Source organism: Oncorhynchus nerka, linkage group LG21 (assembly GCF_034236695.1).
Source record: "Oncorhynchus nerka isolate Pitt River linkage group LG21, Oner_Uvic_2.0, whole genome shotgun sequence".
NCBI classification, from domain to species: Eukaryota; Metazoa; Chordata; class Actinopteri; order Salmoniformes; family Salmonidae; genus Oncorhynchus; species Oncorhynchus nerka.
In genome coordinates this window covers 30,463,543-30,481,706 of record NC_088416.1, presented here as the reverse complement: position 1 = coordinate 30,481,706, position 18,164 = coordinate 30,463,543, and the positions used below count along the sequence as shown (strand labels likewise).

Sequence of the window (18,164 nt, the reverse complement as noted above, 5' to 3'; positions counted from 1 at the left end):
GTTAATGGGTTGTCTGACAGAAGACTAAGTTGTTGTGTGTATGGTCAGAAACATTTCAGATTGTTCTATTTGGCAAAAACATTTGATACATTTTTATGCATCATCCTTTGTATTGTATTTTTGAAAATTGTATTCTGTTGTAAAACATGTGTAATACTGCAATGCATATATTATCAAAATATAGACCTATAGACCAATGTTGTTTAATGTATTCAGTTGAATTTTACATTTTTTTAAATGATTTAGAAATGTCATATATAAAAAATGCATTTTGGGTGGTATTTTAAGGTCCGCCACTCCTTCGTCAGACGCAATTCTCCTTGGCGAGCCTATTCATTTTAAGCAAGGCTATTGTGAAATTATTACATAGAACACAGTAACGGAAAGTTGATGATTGCCTTTTTACCACAATGTTTTATAGAGATTGCAGTCGATTTCCTTTACTCTGCTAAATAGACCTATCCCACTGGGCAAAATCTGTTTGAATCAACGTTGTTTCCACGTCATTTCAATAAAATAATTAATTCAATGTGATGACGTTGAATCAACGTGGAAAACTGATAGGATTTGCAAAATATTTTTTTTACCCTATATTTTTTGTTGATTTAATTAATAGTGAATTCACTTACTCAACCAAATGTTATTTAAAATTAGATGTTGAACTGAAATCTGTGCCCAGTGGGATGGGCCTGCCTGAAGTATGAGACAACCGCATATCTTATCTGGCCTTGACCTTAGTGAAGTGTCCATTTCAAATATCGGATAATGAGCCCAATATTGCTTTTGGAAACACACATACACTGTATAATTGTATTGTTTGATTACCTGTATGAATTTGTATTATTCACATGTCGCTAACGCAGGATCACTGAGAGGCTACCTGCCCCTTCTGTAAATGCTTTTAACGTAGAGTCCTTCCCCGTCGTCTACTCTGCTAATGGCCATCTATCTCTAAAGTAGCAGAGGTGTTCATCCATACCACTCTCACGTTGTGAGAGAAAAACAAACTTTATGTTTCAAGTGGATGATTCACAATATAGGTATCCAGCAAGTAATGACAATGACACCACCCGTCTGTTCTCAAAGTTAGAGAATAGGCTGCTGCCAACTTCTTGTGCTCACCTCTGCTCTGCGTACAGGGACTCGCAGGCTCTGTGGAACAAATCACACCCTGACATCGCTGTCCATGTTTCCCTAAAGCCAACGAATAAAACCCTTCTGTATCCGATGCACACAAATGGCATCAAAGTAGGCCTACTAAATGCTTGGTTGTCAAACGCGTAAATTAGCAAAGGTTTAATTTACTGTAGTTTACTCAACGTTGTGCTGCCTGCGCTCATTGCCTATTCTTTTTCAAAGAACGTTTCATTGCTGTCTTGGTGTAGGTTGGCACTAAATCAGACAATTAAAAAAAACGTCTTAACGGCTTTATAAAGGACTATTTGAAACTTTTTCAATTGACAGATTTTGTTGGAGTTAGTTGGAAAGGAGTGCTTAGACGAGATGTGAGTGTTTTACTCCCTTTCCCCCCTAGTCTTTGGATATATTGTTTTAAGAACATCTACAAGAAGTTCACTGCAGATAATGATTATACAAAAAGCACATTTCACATTATGTCGCTGAACAAATTCTTTAAATGTTTATACCAATGAAATTTCTCGTCAGGTTCGTTCAAAATTGGGTGGAAATGGGGTGTAAACGAAATTTACATTTTTATTGAAGTTCTGTTATTGTTAATATTTTGGCACCATAGATTATGCTTAACTCTTTAAAAAAAATCCGATTTGAAGATAACGAAAAAAAAGGTTTAGATTTTTAAAAGTGGTATGAGTATAAATGATATATTTTAGTTAGCCTATAAAGGAGCACATTCTGGGATTTTAATGGTGTTAGTTGGTTTTTCGATTATTAGCCTTTATATTTTCAATTTCTCGCTGTATGAAGCAATCAAAATCGAAAACCTAAGGACTCTTTTAATTATTTTACAACAAATTATTTCCTTACCTCCATATCTCCCTAAACCTAAAGGTTTTTATCTGCCAGTGAATTTGCTGAATATGTTCATATCAATGAAAGTTGCACACTTAGCCTAGACATAGGCCTATACATTTCCTAAGCATTTATACTTATGAATTTCCGTATCAAAATCAAATGAAATGTTATTGATCACATATTTAGCAGATATTTAGCAGCAAGTGTAGCGAAATGCTTGTGTTCCTAGCTCCAACAGTGCAGTAGAATCTAACAATTCACAATACACACAAGTCGAAAAGTAAAATAATAGAATGAGGAAATATATAAATATTAGGATGAGCAATGTCGGAGTGGCGTTGACGGGAATACAGTATATACATATGAAATGTATAAAACAGTATGTAAACATTATTAAAGTGGCCAGTGTTCCATTATTAAAGTGGCCAGTGTTCCATTATTAAAGTGACCAGTAGCATACATGTGCTGGCGTTCCTCTAAATAAGTGAAATGTACAAGTAACACACTTTGAAACAACTTTCTGGATTAAATAATACACATTGTTTTATTTGTTTAATTGAAACACTTTATTTTTGTATAAATGTCATATTTAACTTGTATGGGGCAACAGGTAGAGTTGCCTATAACACGTGCCATGTGAGTGCAGACTTCGCTTCTATGCTAAAATATTATAGTCGTTTTTGAGTAGGTTAGTGGGCTACATTTGGTGTCTATGCTATTGATTAACATGTTTTATGTCATGTTTTTGAATAGGCCTAAATATATAGGCAATTGCTCTCCCATGAAAGGGCACATATCCCAATCAATATTCTCTTGAAAATCAACACATTTCAACTGGCCTATAAGCACACTGACGTATTTGCAAGCACTTACAGGGAAAAAGATAGTTTACTAATGCGTTTTGCCATTCAATAGATTTTCCATCTGTGAATGAATCACTTTCTATACAGCCTAGGCAATGCCTACACATATTTATGGAACGAATTGTATTGGAAAAATGTGTAGATTTTAGCCTGCCAGCCTGAATTTTTAGCTCCATTTATTTGTAGGTGCTTGGGTTTATTCTGCTATTATTAATTGAAACTGGATTTTACTGACGGTGACAAAGTGGCACAAATGGCTCGCTGGCGGGAGTGCCAAACAGTCTTTCCAGCTCCTTCATTTCCATCGTCCTCTTGGCAGACTCCGATGATGATGTCTTCACTCTTTAAGCATTAATATTGTAAGTGCCGCGTGAGGGAAGAAAACAGTTGCAGCATGTTTAATTGTCTTGGCCAAAGTCTGAACTTCACTATTTTGAATGAGTTTGAAATGTTTTTCAATAGGCTAGATCATCATATTTTGAAATGTAGTCTACTGTGAATATGTGAAATCACTATAGGGGCATTTGGCCTATATCATACCATGGCCTGTCTGCTTGTTGTAACACAAGGCATCGTGGTGTGGTTAGTTAATTCTTATGGCTAGGGGTTCCGCTAGCTGAACCCCTCGACAACATTCTGCTGAAAAGGCAGCTCTCGAAATTCAAAAGTATTTTTTAGAAATATGTAACTTTCATGCATTAACAAGTGCAATACAAGAAATTAAAGATAACCTTCTTGTTAATCTACCCATAGTGTCCGATTTTAAAAAGGCTTTACAGCGAAAGCACAACATATGATTATTTTAGGTCAGAGCCTAGTCACAAAAACACACACAGCCATTTTCCAGCCAAAGAGAGGAGTAACAAAAAGCAGAAATAGAGATAAAATTAATCACTAACCTTTGATGATCTTCATCAGATGACACTCATAGGACTTCATGTTACACAATGCATGTATGTTTTGTTCGATAAAGTGCATATTTATATCCAAAAATCTCAGTTTACATTGACGCGTTACGTTCAGTAATGTTTTGCTTCCAAAACATCCTGTGATTTTGCAGAGAGCCACATCAATTTACAGAAATAGTCATCATAAACTTTAATATAAGATACAAGTGTTATTCACAGAATTAGTGATATACTTCTCCTTAATGCAACCACTGTGTCAGAATTCAAAAAAGCTTTACGGATAAAGCAAACCATGCAATAATCTGAGGAAGGTGCTCAGATAACAAATCAACAGAAGTCAGAAATAACAATATAAATATTCACTTACCTTTGATGATCTTCATCAGAATGCACTCCCATGAATCCCAGTTCCACAATAAATGTTTGATTTGTTCGATAAAGTTCATCCTTATGTCCAAATACCTCCTTTTTGTTCTCGCGTTTAGCCCAGTAATCCAAATGCTCAATGCGCGATCGCTTAGTTCAGACGAAAAGTCCAAAAAGTTATAATACAGTTCATAGAAACATGTCAAACGAAGTATAGAATCAATCTTTAGGATGTTTTTATCATAAATCTTCAATAATGTTCCAACCAGAGAATTCCTTTGTCTTCAGAAATGCAATGGAACTCAAGCTAACTCTCACATGAACGTGCGTGACCAGCTTGTGGCACTCTGACAGACCACTGACTCAATCCCCTCTCATTCCCCCCTCCTTCACAGTAGAAGCATCAAACAAGGTTCTAAAGACTGTTGACATCTAGTGGAAGCCTTAGGAAGTGCAATTTGACCCCATAGACACTGTATATTCAATAGGCAAAGAGTTGAAAAACTACAAACCTCAGATTTCCCACTTCCTGGTTGGATTTTTCTCAGGTTGTCGCCTGCCATATGAGTTCTGTTATACTCACAGACATCATTCAAACAGTTGAATAAACTTCAGAGTGTTTTCTATCCAAATCTAATAATTTGCATATATTAGCAACTGGGACTGAGTAGCAGGCAGTTTACTCTGGGCGCGCTTTTCATCCAAACGTGAAAATGCTGCCCCCTATCGCAAACAGGTTTTAAGAGTTCACACTGGTCTGTAGGCCTGATTTTTTTCACTGTCTTTTAGGAACAGTCACGAGCAGCAGGTCTAGATGGGGTCAAGTCTTCGTTTAGATGAGAGCGTGCACACCGCATGTTTCTGCTTCCTGTCAGTCCAGACATGTTATTGAAAATGATGACAAATAAATGAAATGAGAGACACAAAGGTAACCATTTGAGACACTGGTTGAAAATAGCGCTAAAAATGTCAGGGCTCGCTCAAACAATTCAGCATGTAGCCTGAGAGGAGCCATTTAGACGTTATTTGAGTGAGTAAATAAATGTAGGCCAATCATGTAAATGAACGAAAATGTCTGCATGAGAACACATTTAGCTTTAAAACAAATACAATTATTGATATCCGTAGACTGTACCTTAGACTGTAACAAGGTGCCAATATAGGCTAGCATGTGTTGCCAATGTGAAGGCAGAGGCCTGTGCCCTAAGGTTTCAAATGGTTTAAGAAATATAGCTGTGAACCACATAACTATTAGTGCTTTATTCATGTTAAAGGTCTATAGGTTTTTATGTTTTTACTCTCACAATGCATGGATTGATTTGTCAGTTGAAACATCTGATGAAGTTATTAACATGCTTTGCAACAGAGAGCTAATATAATGTTTTACATACAGTAAAGTGTTCTGGCACCATTTGAATGAATTGTATTCATAAAGAAATGCTAGCTACTTGCAAGCCTTGTGCTGCAATTTGACTGTCTCTATATTAGGGATGTCAAACGCTCAGCCTGCTGCACAGACTTTACGGATGCTCTAGTCTATTTTGTGAAGTGCACCAGTTCCTCCTGCAGCAAAGCAACCCCACAACATGATGCTGCCACCCCCGTGCTTCATGGATGGGATGGTGTTCTTTGGCTTGCAAGCCTCCCACTTTTTCCTCCAAACATAACATGGTCATTATGGCCAAACAGTTGTTTTTTTGTTTCATCAGACCAGAGGACATTTCTCCAAAAAGTACAATCTTTGTAGTTGCAAACCGTTGTCTGGCTTTTTTATGACAGTTTTGGAGCAGGGGCTTCTTCCTTGCTGAGCGGCCTTTCAGGTTATGTTGATATAGGACTCGTTTTACTGTGGATATAGATACTTTTGTACCTGTTTCCTCCAGCATCTTCACAAGGTCCTTTGCTGTTGTTCTGGGATTGATTTGCACTTTTCGCACCAAAGAATACGTTCATCTCTAGGAGACAGAATCGTCTCCTTCCTGAGCGGTGTGACGGCTGCGTAGTCCCATGGTGCTATTGTTTGTACAGATGAACGTGGTACCTTCAGGCGTTTGGAAATTGCTCCCAAGGATGAAGCAGACTTGTGGAGATATACAATTTATTTTCTGAGGTCTTGGCTGATTTCTTTTGATTTTCCCATGATGTCAAGCACAGAGGCACTGAGTTTGAAGGTAGTCCTTGAAATACATCCCCAGGTACACCTCTATTTGACTCAAATGATGTCAATTAGCCTATCAGAAGCTTCTAAAGCCATGACATAATTTTCTGGAATTTTCCAAGCTGTTTAAAGGCACAGTCAACTTAGTGTATGTTAACTTCTGACCCACTGGAATTGTCATATAGTGAAATAATCTGTCTTTAAACAATTGTTGCAAAAATTACTTGTGTCATGCAGAAAGTAGATGCCCTAACCGACTTGCCAAAACTATAGTTTGTTAACAAGAAATGTGTGGAGTGGTTGAAAAACTAGTGTATGTATGTAAAGTGTATGTAAACTTCCGACTTCAACTGTATATGAAAAACTTTCTATGATGCTTTCTATGATGTGGACAGTATGTGTTACTACATTATACAAGCTGACTTAATAGTTGATATTGTTCCTTTCTGTCCATTTTTAAACCTCTGAAATTGTCGTTTTTTAAAAACGTTTACCTCAACATTAAAGTACTTCACCAATCTGTGCGGATAGAGCAGTTTGCTATGGAGCGGGCAAACTATTTACATGCATTGGACAGACACGAGATGTGTAGGGCGCCAGATGCAACTGAAATTTTGCAGGTGGGGAGAGAACGAGAGTGGGTGGACGGGGAGGCTTGACTTGAAGCATTGGGCATCAAATCAAATAATCAAATCAAATCAAATTTTATTTGTCACATACACATGGTTAGCAGATGTTAATGCGAGTGTAGCGAAATGCTTGTGCTTCTAGTTCCGACAATACAGTAATAACCAACAAGTAATCTAACTAACAATTCCAAAACTACTGTCTTGTACACACAAGTGTAGGGGGATAAAGAATATGTACATAAAGATATATGAATGAGTGATGGTAGGGCATCTTGTTGTTATGACGAGCATTATCTGAATTCGGCTCACATAATTATATGGAGGAACTTTGAATGTCTTTGAACTTCAGAACGTTGGCTTAACATTGGAACAGCTCGCTAGCTAACTAACAAGCTTGTGTCTACAGAGCGGCACCAGAATAAAAATGTCTTACCTTTTTCTAGTTAATAAATCCAATATGAAATGTGATATCTATAGTATCCTTAACTAGCATTGAAAAGGTTCATCCATTATTCTCTAATTAAAAATCTCTCTCCTTAATTTCTGAGTCACGTTTGCAGTGTCAGTAGGCTACTAGACTTTGCTTCTTCGGAGGGGGAGGGGCCTACACACACACACACACACACACACACACACACACACACACACACACACACACATATATATACACATATATACACACACACACACACACACACACACACACACACACACACACACACACACACACACACACACACATTGGCAAAGATGTTCAGCTGGCAGGCAGACACTGGAATAATTTTCTGAGTGACAGGTGCTTAGCATATGCAATTTGTTGCAAAATGCCCGGAACATAAAATAACGTTATTAATTAACCGGTTCCCATGCAATAACAGTACTGTTTTGATCAGTATATATCACTTTCGTTCACAGTTCTGATTCTGTTCCTCAAAACGTTTAATTATTTTCCGGTTTGAGGTTCTTTTCCCTGAATCGGTTCCAACCGCTGTGTGCAACCTCATATCCCCCCTCTCGCACAATTGATTTCAATGTGATAATCAATGAGTGATTGATAAAACAGTGTTGCATTTCTCTTTATGTTTGGGGACCCCCAAATCAAAATAAACATTCCGAACTGTAGCTGACTGTGTTCTGCAGGTTGTCCTCTAACCAGTGATGTGGTTTTCAACAACACATTGTACAATATATGTATATATATATATATATATATATATATATATATATATATATATATATATACACTACCGTTCAAAAGTTTGGGGTCACTTAGAAATTTACATTTACATTTACATTTAAGTCATTTAGCAGACGCTCTTATCCAGAGCGACTTACAAATTGGTGCATTCACCTTATGACATCCAGTGGAACAGCCACTTTACAATAGTGCATCTAAATCTTTTAAGGGGGGAGTGAGAAGGATTACTTTATCCTATCCTAGGTATTCCTTAAAGAGGTGGGGTTTCAGGTGTCTCCGGAAGGTGGTGATTGACTCCTCTGTCCTGGCGTCGTGAGGGAGTTTGTTCCAAATGTTATTGTTTTTGAAAGAAAAGCACATTTTTTTTGTCCATTAAAATAACATAAAATTGATCAGAATACAGTGTAGATGTTGTAAATGACTATTATAGCTGGAAACAGGACATTTTTTATGGAATATCTACATAGGCGTACAGAGGCCCATTATCAGCAACCATCACTCCTGTGCTCCATCCCTCCTGTGCTCCAATAGCACGTTGTGTTAGCTAATCCAAGTTTATTATTTTAAAAGGCTAATTGATCATTAGAAAACCCTTTTGCAATTATTTTAGCACAGCTGAAACCTGTTGTGCTGATTAAAGAAGCAATAATACTGGCCTTCTTTAGACTTGTTGAGTATCTGCAGCATCAGCATTTGTGGCCGATTACAGGCTCAAAATGGCCAGAAACAAAGAACTTTCTTCTGAAACTCGTCAGTCTATTCTTGTTCTAAGAAGTGAAGGCTATTCCATGCGAGAGATTGTCAAGAAACTCATGCCAAGATTGCCAAGAAACCAGCTACAATAGTCATTTACAACATGAACAATGTCTACACTGTATTTCTGATCAATTTGATGTTATTGTAATGGACAAAAAATGTGCTTTTCTTAAAAAACAAGGACATTTCTAAGTGACCCCAAACTTTTGAATGGTAGTGTGTGTGTGTATATATATATACTGTGTATATATATATATGTGTGTGTTATAGGACACAGTAAGCTACTAAATAACATTTCCAGTGGCACACTGACTCACCTAATGATGAAAATGAATCCATAGGCTAGTCGCTGTATACCTGTATGTGCTTGTGATAACACTTAATCCACTGTTATATTTTTTAGAAACTATTGATCCTCTGTGGCTAAATGATGCTCTCTGGTGTATTTTGAATATTGAGAGTGGACCCAGCCCCTGACTCACACACTTGACCAGTCACATTTATACATTTGATTTGGAATTGTTTTATTCATCAGTTACCCAATCAAGTCAGGGCCCCCCAGTTACCCACGTGGGCCCCCTACGTGCTGTGATTGATTTATTTTGATGATATACCATAAATCACCAACACAGATTTGCGCTGCCTACTCTATTAAGAGGCTGAAAATAGGACTTGCTTATTTTTTTATAGAGAGGTGAGGTAGGCTGCAGTTTTCAAAATTGCGCTACTAAAGAGAGAAATGCATTGGGAGCCGTGGCTGGCTGGCATAATTGATTATTGAATGACAAAACACGAGATGGAGATACTGAAGATATGTGGAAAGAAATATGGTTAATTACTGAGGGTTTATTTGTTGTTGTGTGTGGGTAGGTAGGAGATCATCATTGAAACAGAGCACTGCTGACAATGAAGGTTGTACACACCTTAAAGGACAAGTGCAGTTTTATATATATTTACACACTATGTGGAATAATACTGTGAAATTGTGAAACTAATGATAATGCCCTTTTAAGTGTAAGAGCTGTTTGAAAAGACTGAAATTTCAGCCTGTTTTGGCGGGATGGAGTTTTGGCCTGCAATGTGACATCACCTGGTGGTAAATTAGTTAATAGTCCAATAACAAACCCACTAGGCACAGACGTCAACTCAACATCTATTCCACGTTGGTTCAACATAATTTCATTCAAATGGAATGGCAACAATGTTGATTCAATCAGTGTGTGCCCAGTGTGAAGACGTTTCCAAATCTCTCTGCCAATAACAGCTAGTTTTCAGTTTTCCCCTCCTTCCCCTTGCTCTTTGCTAAGAAGCAATTTATTGTTATTTTTGTACCATTTTAATTGAAAACAATCACAGTAATGTACTTAATATAATATTGAGATAAAAACGGCTTCATTGGACCTTGACAACCACATCACAGTTTTGAATGTGGGATATTTTCATGATTAAACTGTATCTGCTGCAGTGCTTCATAAGATGATTATGGTTTTAACAAAAAAATTGCACTTGCAAGAACTTTGAACCGCAAAGCGTTGCACAGTGGTAGCATCTATAAATTCTTAACCACCACACAGGTAGTCTACTTTGCTTCGGTCCCTGTACTGGAAACCACTCCTTTCCTTCATGAAGGCCTAAACCGTTATAGTCTTGATTTCCAGATAGTGTCTCATCTTTTGTTCTCCCTGTATCAATATCCTGTTATTTTTGTGTGTGTGTGTGTGTCTTTGTATTTTATGCACGTGTACAGGTATATTTGCTCAGCACTCTCTCCCTGTCCCTGTCTCTCTCTCTTTCTCTCTCTCTCTCTCTCTCTCTCTCTCTCTCTCTCTCTCTCTCTCTCTCTCTCAGACTCGCACACAGACTCGCACACAGACTCGCACACAGACTCGCACACAGACTCGCACACAGACTCGCACACAGACTCACACACAGACTCACACACACTCACCCTATGAAGTATGTGTATCTTCAATTGAGATGTTCCTCTTATTTTAATGTCAATTTTGTCTGTCTTTTGTTAGATGCTCATCGTGTCCTGCAACAATGGGTATTAGAGAAAGCAACAGAAATTGAACCCAAACCTCAGGGATATATTGTCCTTTATTGTGCATTGTGAATGTTGATGGGTGTGAGCCAGACCATATTGAAGCCAACTACTAAATGCTGGTGTGATGCTGTCTTCATCGTTCTAAGATTAAGCAGAACGAGTGCATGATACTGCAGCATATTAACTAGAGATTAGATTATATCGGTAGTACAGAGTGAGCGTGCACTAATACAAATGTGTTTTACATCATCTTTGTTGCAAATGGTGGACCAGAAATAGAGACGTTCTTCCATTTTACGGCAATTACGAACCCTGCAAACTCAATCCAAAAAACAATAAGACATCCACTTATTCAGACCGTTACAGATGCCTCTGCAAACTGTCCAGCAGTTGTAGAAGAAAGAGATGCATCATGGAGGCAAGGCACTCATTATTAGTCACCAACATGGACGACACAGCCATTGGAGGCTTTTGAGAAATCAAGCTCAATGATTTATCTGCAGACTCTCCTGATTTTGGATTGGTGTTGATGAGATTGGGCTGAATGTGCCATAGCCACAGTTGTACCGGAGCAGTACCCATTTGGTGTTCCTCCTTTTACCCTCCGTAAGACATACAGTGTCTTTGGTTTTAAAGCACTCGGCGATACATTGATGCATCTTCTCTCAGGGTGGGAAAAAGGGTGGGTTTGTTTCCCCCTCTTTGTTCCTGTGGTAAATCCAAGACCAGCTGCTGGTTGTGGGGTCTGGTGGGATTTTGGAGCTGTGTGTTTTCTCTTGCCATCCTGTGCCAAGGTGGCGTCATGGAAGCAAAAAGAGAGGGTGGGGGTAGTGAGATGAGGCAATGGTGGCCATACTGGAGATGGAAGCAGACTGAGGGTAGCTAGGATTGGTGTACGAGAAATACATGTCTCCTGAACTTTGCCTATGTGTCAGATAGGAACTTGTCGATTTTTCAAATTGTGCACTGTCGGACAGGACTACGTACACTCTCTCTCCCGCTCTCCCTCTCCCGCTCTCCCGCTCTCGCTCTCCCTCTCTCATTCTCTCTCCGGCTCTCTCCCTCTCTTTGCCACTAACCCCCCCTCCTTTCTCCTTTCCCTCCCTTTCAGCTCTTGAAGCTAACGCATTGGCTGGGCTACAGGCATCTTGCTGCCAAATAGGTGGGCCCTTCTCGTGTTGGCAAAGGCTCAAGCAATGGTTAGGGAAAGAACGCGGAGAGGACAAGAGACGGCGAGAGAGAAACAGAGAGAGAAAGAGAGAGAGTTGGAGAGAAAAGGGGAAAAAGAAGCAGCACTCGGCTTTGCCAGCGGTCGTACGCGCTCGTCCAACATTGATTCGGTTCTCTCCTTTTTTTCCTATTCTGTGCTCTGCACTCCCCAGCCCCCCCCGCCTGTGTGTGTCTCTCTGAGTCGTACGGGGCCCACAGATCTGAACAAACACCACTACCAATTACGCTTTGCCAAGGATTTTTTTTTGCTTTATTTCCTTCTTTTTTGGGGGGGGAAGCGCAAAAGAAGAGTGTTTGTTTATTTTAAATGTGTCTATTCCAGTTGTTATATTTAGATAATTTTTGTTCTTAAATACCATTCACCATTTCTATTTTTACCATATTTCCATTATTTCTCAATATTAGTTTTCTTCTCTTTAAATTTGGGTATTTTGTCTTTCCGTCCCAGATTTAACCAGTGATCTTTTGCACATTTTTTACACCCTGTCAAACCAGCACTTGCTGTACATTTGTGAGTGCGAGAAAAAAAGTGGTGTTGGAGAATTCTTTTTCATTTTGAACGTTGTGCCAAATTTATGATGAGAGTGCAAAATGGTAACTACCAGACCGTCTGTCTTCCTCTTGCAGTGTGTTTATGTGGTGATTTCTGTCCGCTCTCAGTTTGTTGTTGAAATGTGAGTCTGGTTAGACTTCTTTTGCATGGCAGCAGGAGACATAGGACATGGTATGGCAGATCTTTTAGCTGCACATTTTAACAGTGGTCTTGTGGCGGCTAAGATTGGCGGTGAACGACCGGTGTGTGGCAACCCTGGCACAGGAACACTATGGCGAGATCTAGGCATTGTCGCTGAGCGATGTGTAGTGAAGGTATTATGGTATAGCTGAATAACTTCTCCTTTACAGTGGATGTAAAAAACAAGTGTTTTCTCGCCTTGAATTTGTTAATCTCGTTTGTCTTTTAAATGTAAATTAATCTGTTATTACAGTTTAATATAGTTTTTAAATGTGCTTTCAGGTTATATTTTTTGTAAGAAGGACAGGACCAGTAATTGACTATTTGCATTGTAATTGTATGTATGTACCTACAGTATTATTACATTTTGGATATGATTATTATGATTATTATCATTATTATGTCAGTTAGTGGTATTGTTGGTAATGCTAGCCCTGTCTAATTAAGTTGTTTCTGAACTGTATCCCCTCTATTGGCAGTGCATTTACATTCTATCAAAACAGGAATTATTTTGGGGTAAAATGTCAGTAAATTGCCTCATCGCTCTTCTATCTTCAATAACTGATCTTCAGCTGCTTGCATGACACCATACTGCATGAGAATAACAGAGCACCCTCTCTCTCTCTCTGTCTCTCTCTCCCTCTGTTAGGATGAATTTCATCCCTTCATCGAGGCCCTTCTCCCCCATGTCCGTGCCTTCTCCTACACCTGGTTCAACCTGCAGGCACGCAAACGCAAGTACTTCAAGAAGCACGAGAAGAGGATGACAAAGGATGAAGAACGCGCAGTGAAGGACGAGCTGCTGGGTGAGAAGCCCGAGATCAAGCAGAAGTGGGCGTCGCGGCTGCTGGCCAAGCTCCGAAAGGACATCCGGCCCGAGTTCCGTGAGGACTTTGTGCTCACCATCACAGGCAAGAAGCCCCCCTGTTGTGTTCTCTCCAACCCCGACCAGAAGGGCAAGATCCGCCGTATCGACTGTCTCCGCCAGGCCGACAAGGTGTGGCGGCTGGACCTGGTGATGGTCATCCTGTTCAAGGGCAGCCCCCTGGAGAGCACGGACGGAGAGCGGCTGGTTAAGTCGCCCCAGTGCGCGAACCACGGCCTGTGCGTCCAGCCCCACCACATCGGCGTGTCTGTCAAGGAGCTCGACCTCTACCTGGCCTACTTCATCCACTCACCAGGTCAGTTGGTGAACGCCTTACAGCTTTCTCTGTCTTTTTCACACAAATACACACAAACACACACACACACACACACACACACACACACACACACACACACACACACACACACACACACACACACACACACACACATAAGGCCTTTTGCAGCCACACTCTGAGCCTTGCCAAACCCTGCTCCTCCCCATGCACCACCAGACCAAATGCCTGTGATAAATAAAGAGAATCGCCTCCAAATGTAATGCCTTATCAACATTACAATTATAATACAACACATTACAGAACACATTTGACACCACTGACACACCGTTTAGTTTGTGTGTTGTTTTTGAGTTGTGTATGTGTCTTTAAATGTGTTCTTATCCAGAGATAAAGTCTGTGCTGGTAAATTTGTTCAGGTGCTTGTGTGCAAATATGTCTGAATTCAAATATGCATGTTTAGGGGTGTGTTGTCTGTAAACAAACACATCTGCAAATGTGTGCACACATCTGCTAATGTGCACTGTAATTGTCTGACTATAAATTAGTGTCTTTAAGAATGTTGTGTGTGTGTGTGTGTGTGTGTGTGTGTGTGTGTGTGTGTGTGTGTGTGTGCGTGTGTTTTATTTTTTATTTTATTTCACCTTTATTTAACCAGGTAGGCTAGTTGAGAACAAGTTCTAATTTACAACTGCGACCTGGCCAAGCAAAGTAGTGCGACACAAACAACAACACAGAGTTACACATGGAGTAAAACAAACATACAGTCAATAATACAATAGAAAAAGTATATATACAATGTGTGCAAATGAGGTAGGATAAGGAAGGTAAGGCAATAAATTGTCCATAGTGGCAAAATAATTACAATATAGCAATTGAACACTGGAGTGATAGATGAATGTGCAAGTAGAGATACTGGGATGCAAAGGAGCAAAATAAATACAAATAAATAACAGTATGGGGATGAGGTAGTTGGATGGGCTATTTACAGATGAGCTATGTGCAGGTGCAGTGATCTGTGAGCTGCTCTGACAGCTGGTGCTTAAAGCTAGTGAGGGAGATATGAGTCTCCTGCTTCAGTGATTTTTGCAGTTTGTTCCAGTCATTGGCAGCAGAGAACTGGAAGGAAAGGCGGCCGAAGGAGGAATTGGCTTTGGGGGTGACCAGTGAAATATACCTGCTGAAGCGTGTTCTATGGGTGGGTGCTGACCAGTGAGCTGAGATAAAGCGGGGCTTTACCTAGTAGAGACTTATAGATGACCTGGAGCCAGTGGGTTTGGCAATGAGTATGAAGCGAGGACCAGCCAACGAGAGCGTACAGGTCACAGTGGTGGGTAGTATATGGGGCTTTGGTGACAAAACGGATGACACTGTGATAGACTGCATCCAATTTGCTGAGTAGCATGTTGGAGGCTATTTTGTAAATTACATCGCCGAAGTCAAGGATCGGTAGGATGGTCAGTTTTACGAGGGTATGTTTGGCAGCATGAGTGAAGGAGGCTTTGTTGTGAAATAGGAAGCCGATTCTAGATTTAATTTTGGATTGGAGATGCTTAATGTGAGTCTGGAAGGAGAGTTTACAGTCTAACCAGACACCTAGGTATATGTAGTTGTCGACATATTCTAAGTCAGAACCGTCCAGAGTAGTGATGCTGGATCCAGAGTGTGTGGTGTGTGTTTGCGGTGCTTGTGCGGCGTGTGTGTGTGTGGTGTGTTTGTGCGGGGTGTGTGTGTGGTGTGTGTATGAAATGTGGTGTGTATGTGTGTGTGTGGTGTGGTGTGTGTGTCAGTAGCAGTCTGTTGTGTGTCTCTGGGCTGAAGAGCGTGGTGACAGTTGGCCCAGTACCAGGTTGTTTGGGATGCAGGCGACTGTGGCAGGGAGAGCCGCCCCGTCTCCAGCCTCCCGCGCTCTACTTTCTCTGGAACTGCAGCCCACCTCACAGTCAGCCCTGCTTCGGTCACTTCGCCAACACACACTCGCTCCCGCTCTCTCACACACACGTACACTCTCTCACACACACTCTTATAGCTTATACACAGAGACTTCCATACACTAATGCAAACAAACACACACACACACACACACACACACACATGTACACTGCGTACAGAGACAACCCTTCTCTATATTAGATCGTCAGTTTGGTTTAGTATGTTTATTCACTTTTTTATTTGTCCAAATTCAACACAGGTGTTTCGTCAACAAACTTTATATGATACTCTATAAGCAGTCCTTTTTCATCAGTTACTTGTATGGAACATGTGGAGACTTACTTTGGAATGGAAAATGTCATGTTGAAATAGAGGAGACCCCGGTGTCAAGGAAATGTATAGTATATATTGAATGTTACGTTTCTCTTAGTCTGGTGGATACACAGAGCCCCCCATGTCGGAGGTCAAATGTTCCGCAGAATTTTAAAGATGAATTGATCATTTATTATATATTAGCTGTTTAGATAGCTTGTCTTGGGTATCACTAAAATAATGCCACACTTTGTTTTGTAAATGATCTTAATTAATAATAGTAATAATAATATATATTTTTCAATAATATATTTGAATCTGTCTCTGATTACACAATTTTATTCATCTTTTTCTATTCCATGACATTGATCATGAGAAAAGCAATAAGGACTGCATGAAATAGTTTTGAGTCTTGACAGCACATTTTTCATGTTTATGAAGTAACCTTGCAATTTCTGTCTGACAAGATTTTGCTTTTGGCGTTCGTCTTTGTCTATAACTGAACAGTCCACTGTGATCGTGCTGAAACAAATCTTCCATTTGTTTTCTGTGTTTCCTATTGTCGGTTAGCAATGAAACACTCAAGTGAAAAGTGTTGTCAGGTATGCTGTGGGTGCAGTTAGTTGATTGACTCAGGTATGGGCTGATGGAACCCTCACGTACATAGAACCCTCTCCTGCGTTGGTTATCCATTAGTATAAGGCTAAAGAAACGTATTGTCTTACACCAGGCAAGCGTACAGTTACAGAGCCCTAATTCTGCTTCTTGGCACCGTGGTGCTGCAGACCTCTGTGACAGAGTACCCCATGCCGTGTTCTTTTCAGCACAGTGTGTAACTCAGCGTCAGTTAGCTGGGCCTCTGTGAGCTCGTCTTCCTGTTTCACAATGTGCTGCCACTAACCCAGGCTCAGATTGGCTCCCTGTGAAGCCGCCCCTCTGAGCGTAGCTCTTTTACCCTGTTCCAGTATTCACCAGTCATCCCGATACTGTTTTACCCTTGTGTGTGTGTGTGTGTGTGTGTGTGTGTTTACGTATGTCAAGATTAATTTATTTTCTGAAACTTAAATTGATGCTGCAGTTCAGCTAAATTAAATATAGTATTCCCTCACTTCCCACTGGGCACAGACGTCAGTTCAACGTCTAGTTTTGATTTACATTTGGTTGAGTTGTCACCTAATGTGAATTCAACATCATTTATGTTAAAAGATGGGTAAAATAGGAAATTCCCTTACATTGATTACTTTTTGCCAATGCAATCAGTTTTCCACGTTGATTCAGCGTCATCACATAGAATATTTTGGTTAAATGATGTGGAAACAACATCAATTCAACCGTTTTTTGCCCAGTGGGTTGGCTTTGTGCCTCTGTACAGGGGTGGTATTCCATCATAAATCATTGCTGTTTGTTACCTTTTGTTTAAATCGTTGTTTCCCCGCATCTTTGTTCACACTCATGTCAGAGAATAGAAAGTGTTTTAAAAGCTGGGTCTAAGCTGCCCTTGTTGGCAAATGCACAAGTCTTTCAGGCCTCCTCACTTCTACAGAGACGACATAGAACTGTCGGCTGACAGTCATAGGCTCCACCTGGTTCTCCTGCCCATAAGCTTCACCACCGTAACACCTCAACAGCAGCCCACACTCCCTCCACTGTACACTGCAAGAATGAAAAGTTCCATCTTAAAAAGCACGAACCAGTGGAGCCTCTGAAGTAGCTGGGGTTAAAAGTCCACTGAGTATAGGGGAGAGAGGGGGAACAGTGAGTGGTTCCATTCTAACCTTTGGAGTGGCAGCGTTACCGTTTTATTCTCAGCTCCCAGGGTGTCTGTGTCTTTCAGAAGGTATCAGAGTCCAGGCCTTATCAGTGCATCTGAGCCGTCGGTG

The 18,164-nt window shown here is 40.2% G+C and overlaps 1 protein-coding gene across 15 annotated transcripts in view; it reads left to right on the top strand.

Annotated features, from left to right (window-relative positions):
* LOC115125244 (nuclear factor 1 X-type-like) overlaps nt 1-18,164 on the top strand; it is a 162,425-nt gene that overhangs the window by 34,027 nt on the left and 110,234 nt on the right. For 14 of the 15 annotated variants that reach the window (XM_065006573.1, XM_065006577.1, XM_065006581.1 and 11 more), the window contains one exon: nt 13,530-14,061. In XM_065006573.1, the coding sequence (XP_064862645.1) occupies nt 13,530-14,061 (532 nt within the window). Of the gene's footprint in view, nt 1-12,132; nt 12,742-13,529; nt 14,062-18,164 lie in introns of those variants that run through there. The other variant, XM_065006575.1, reaches the window with a different exon arrangement.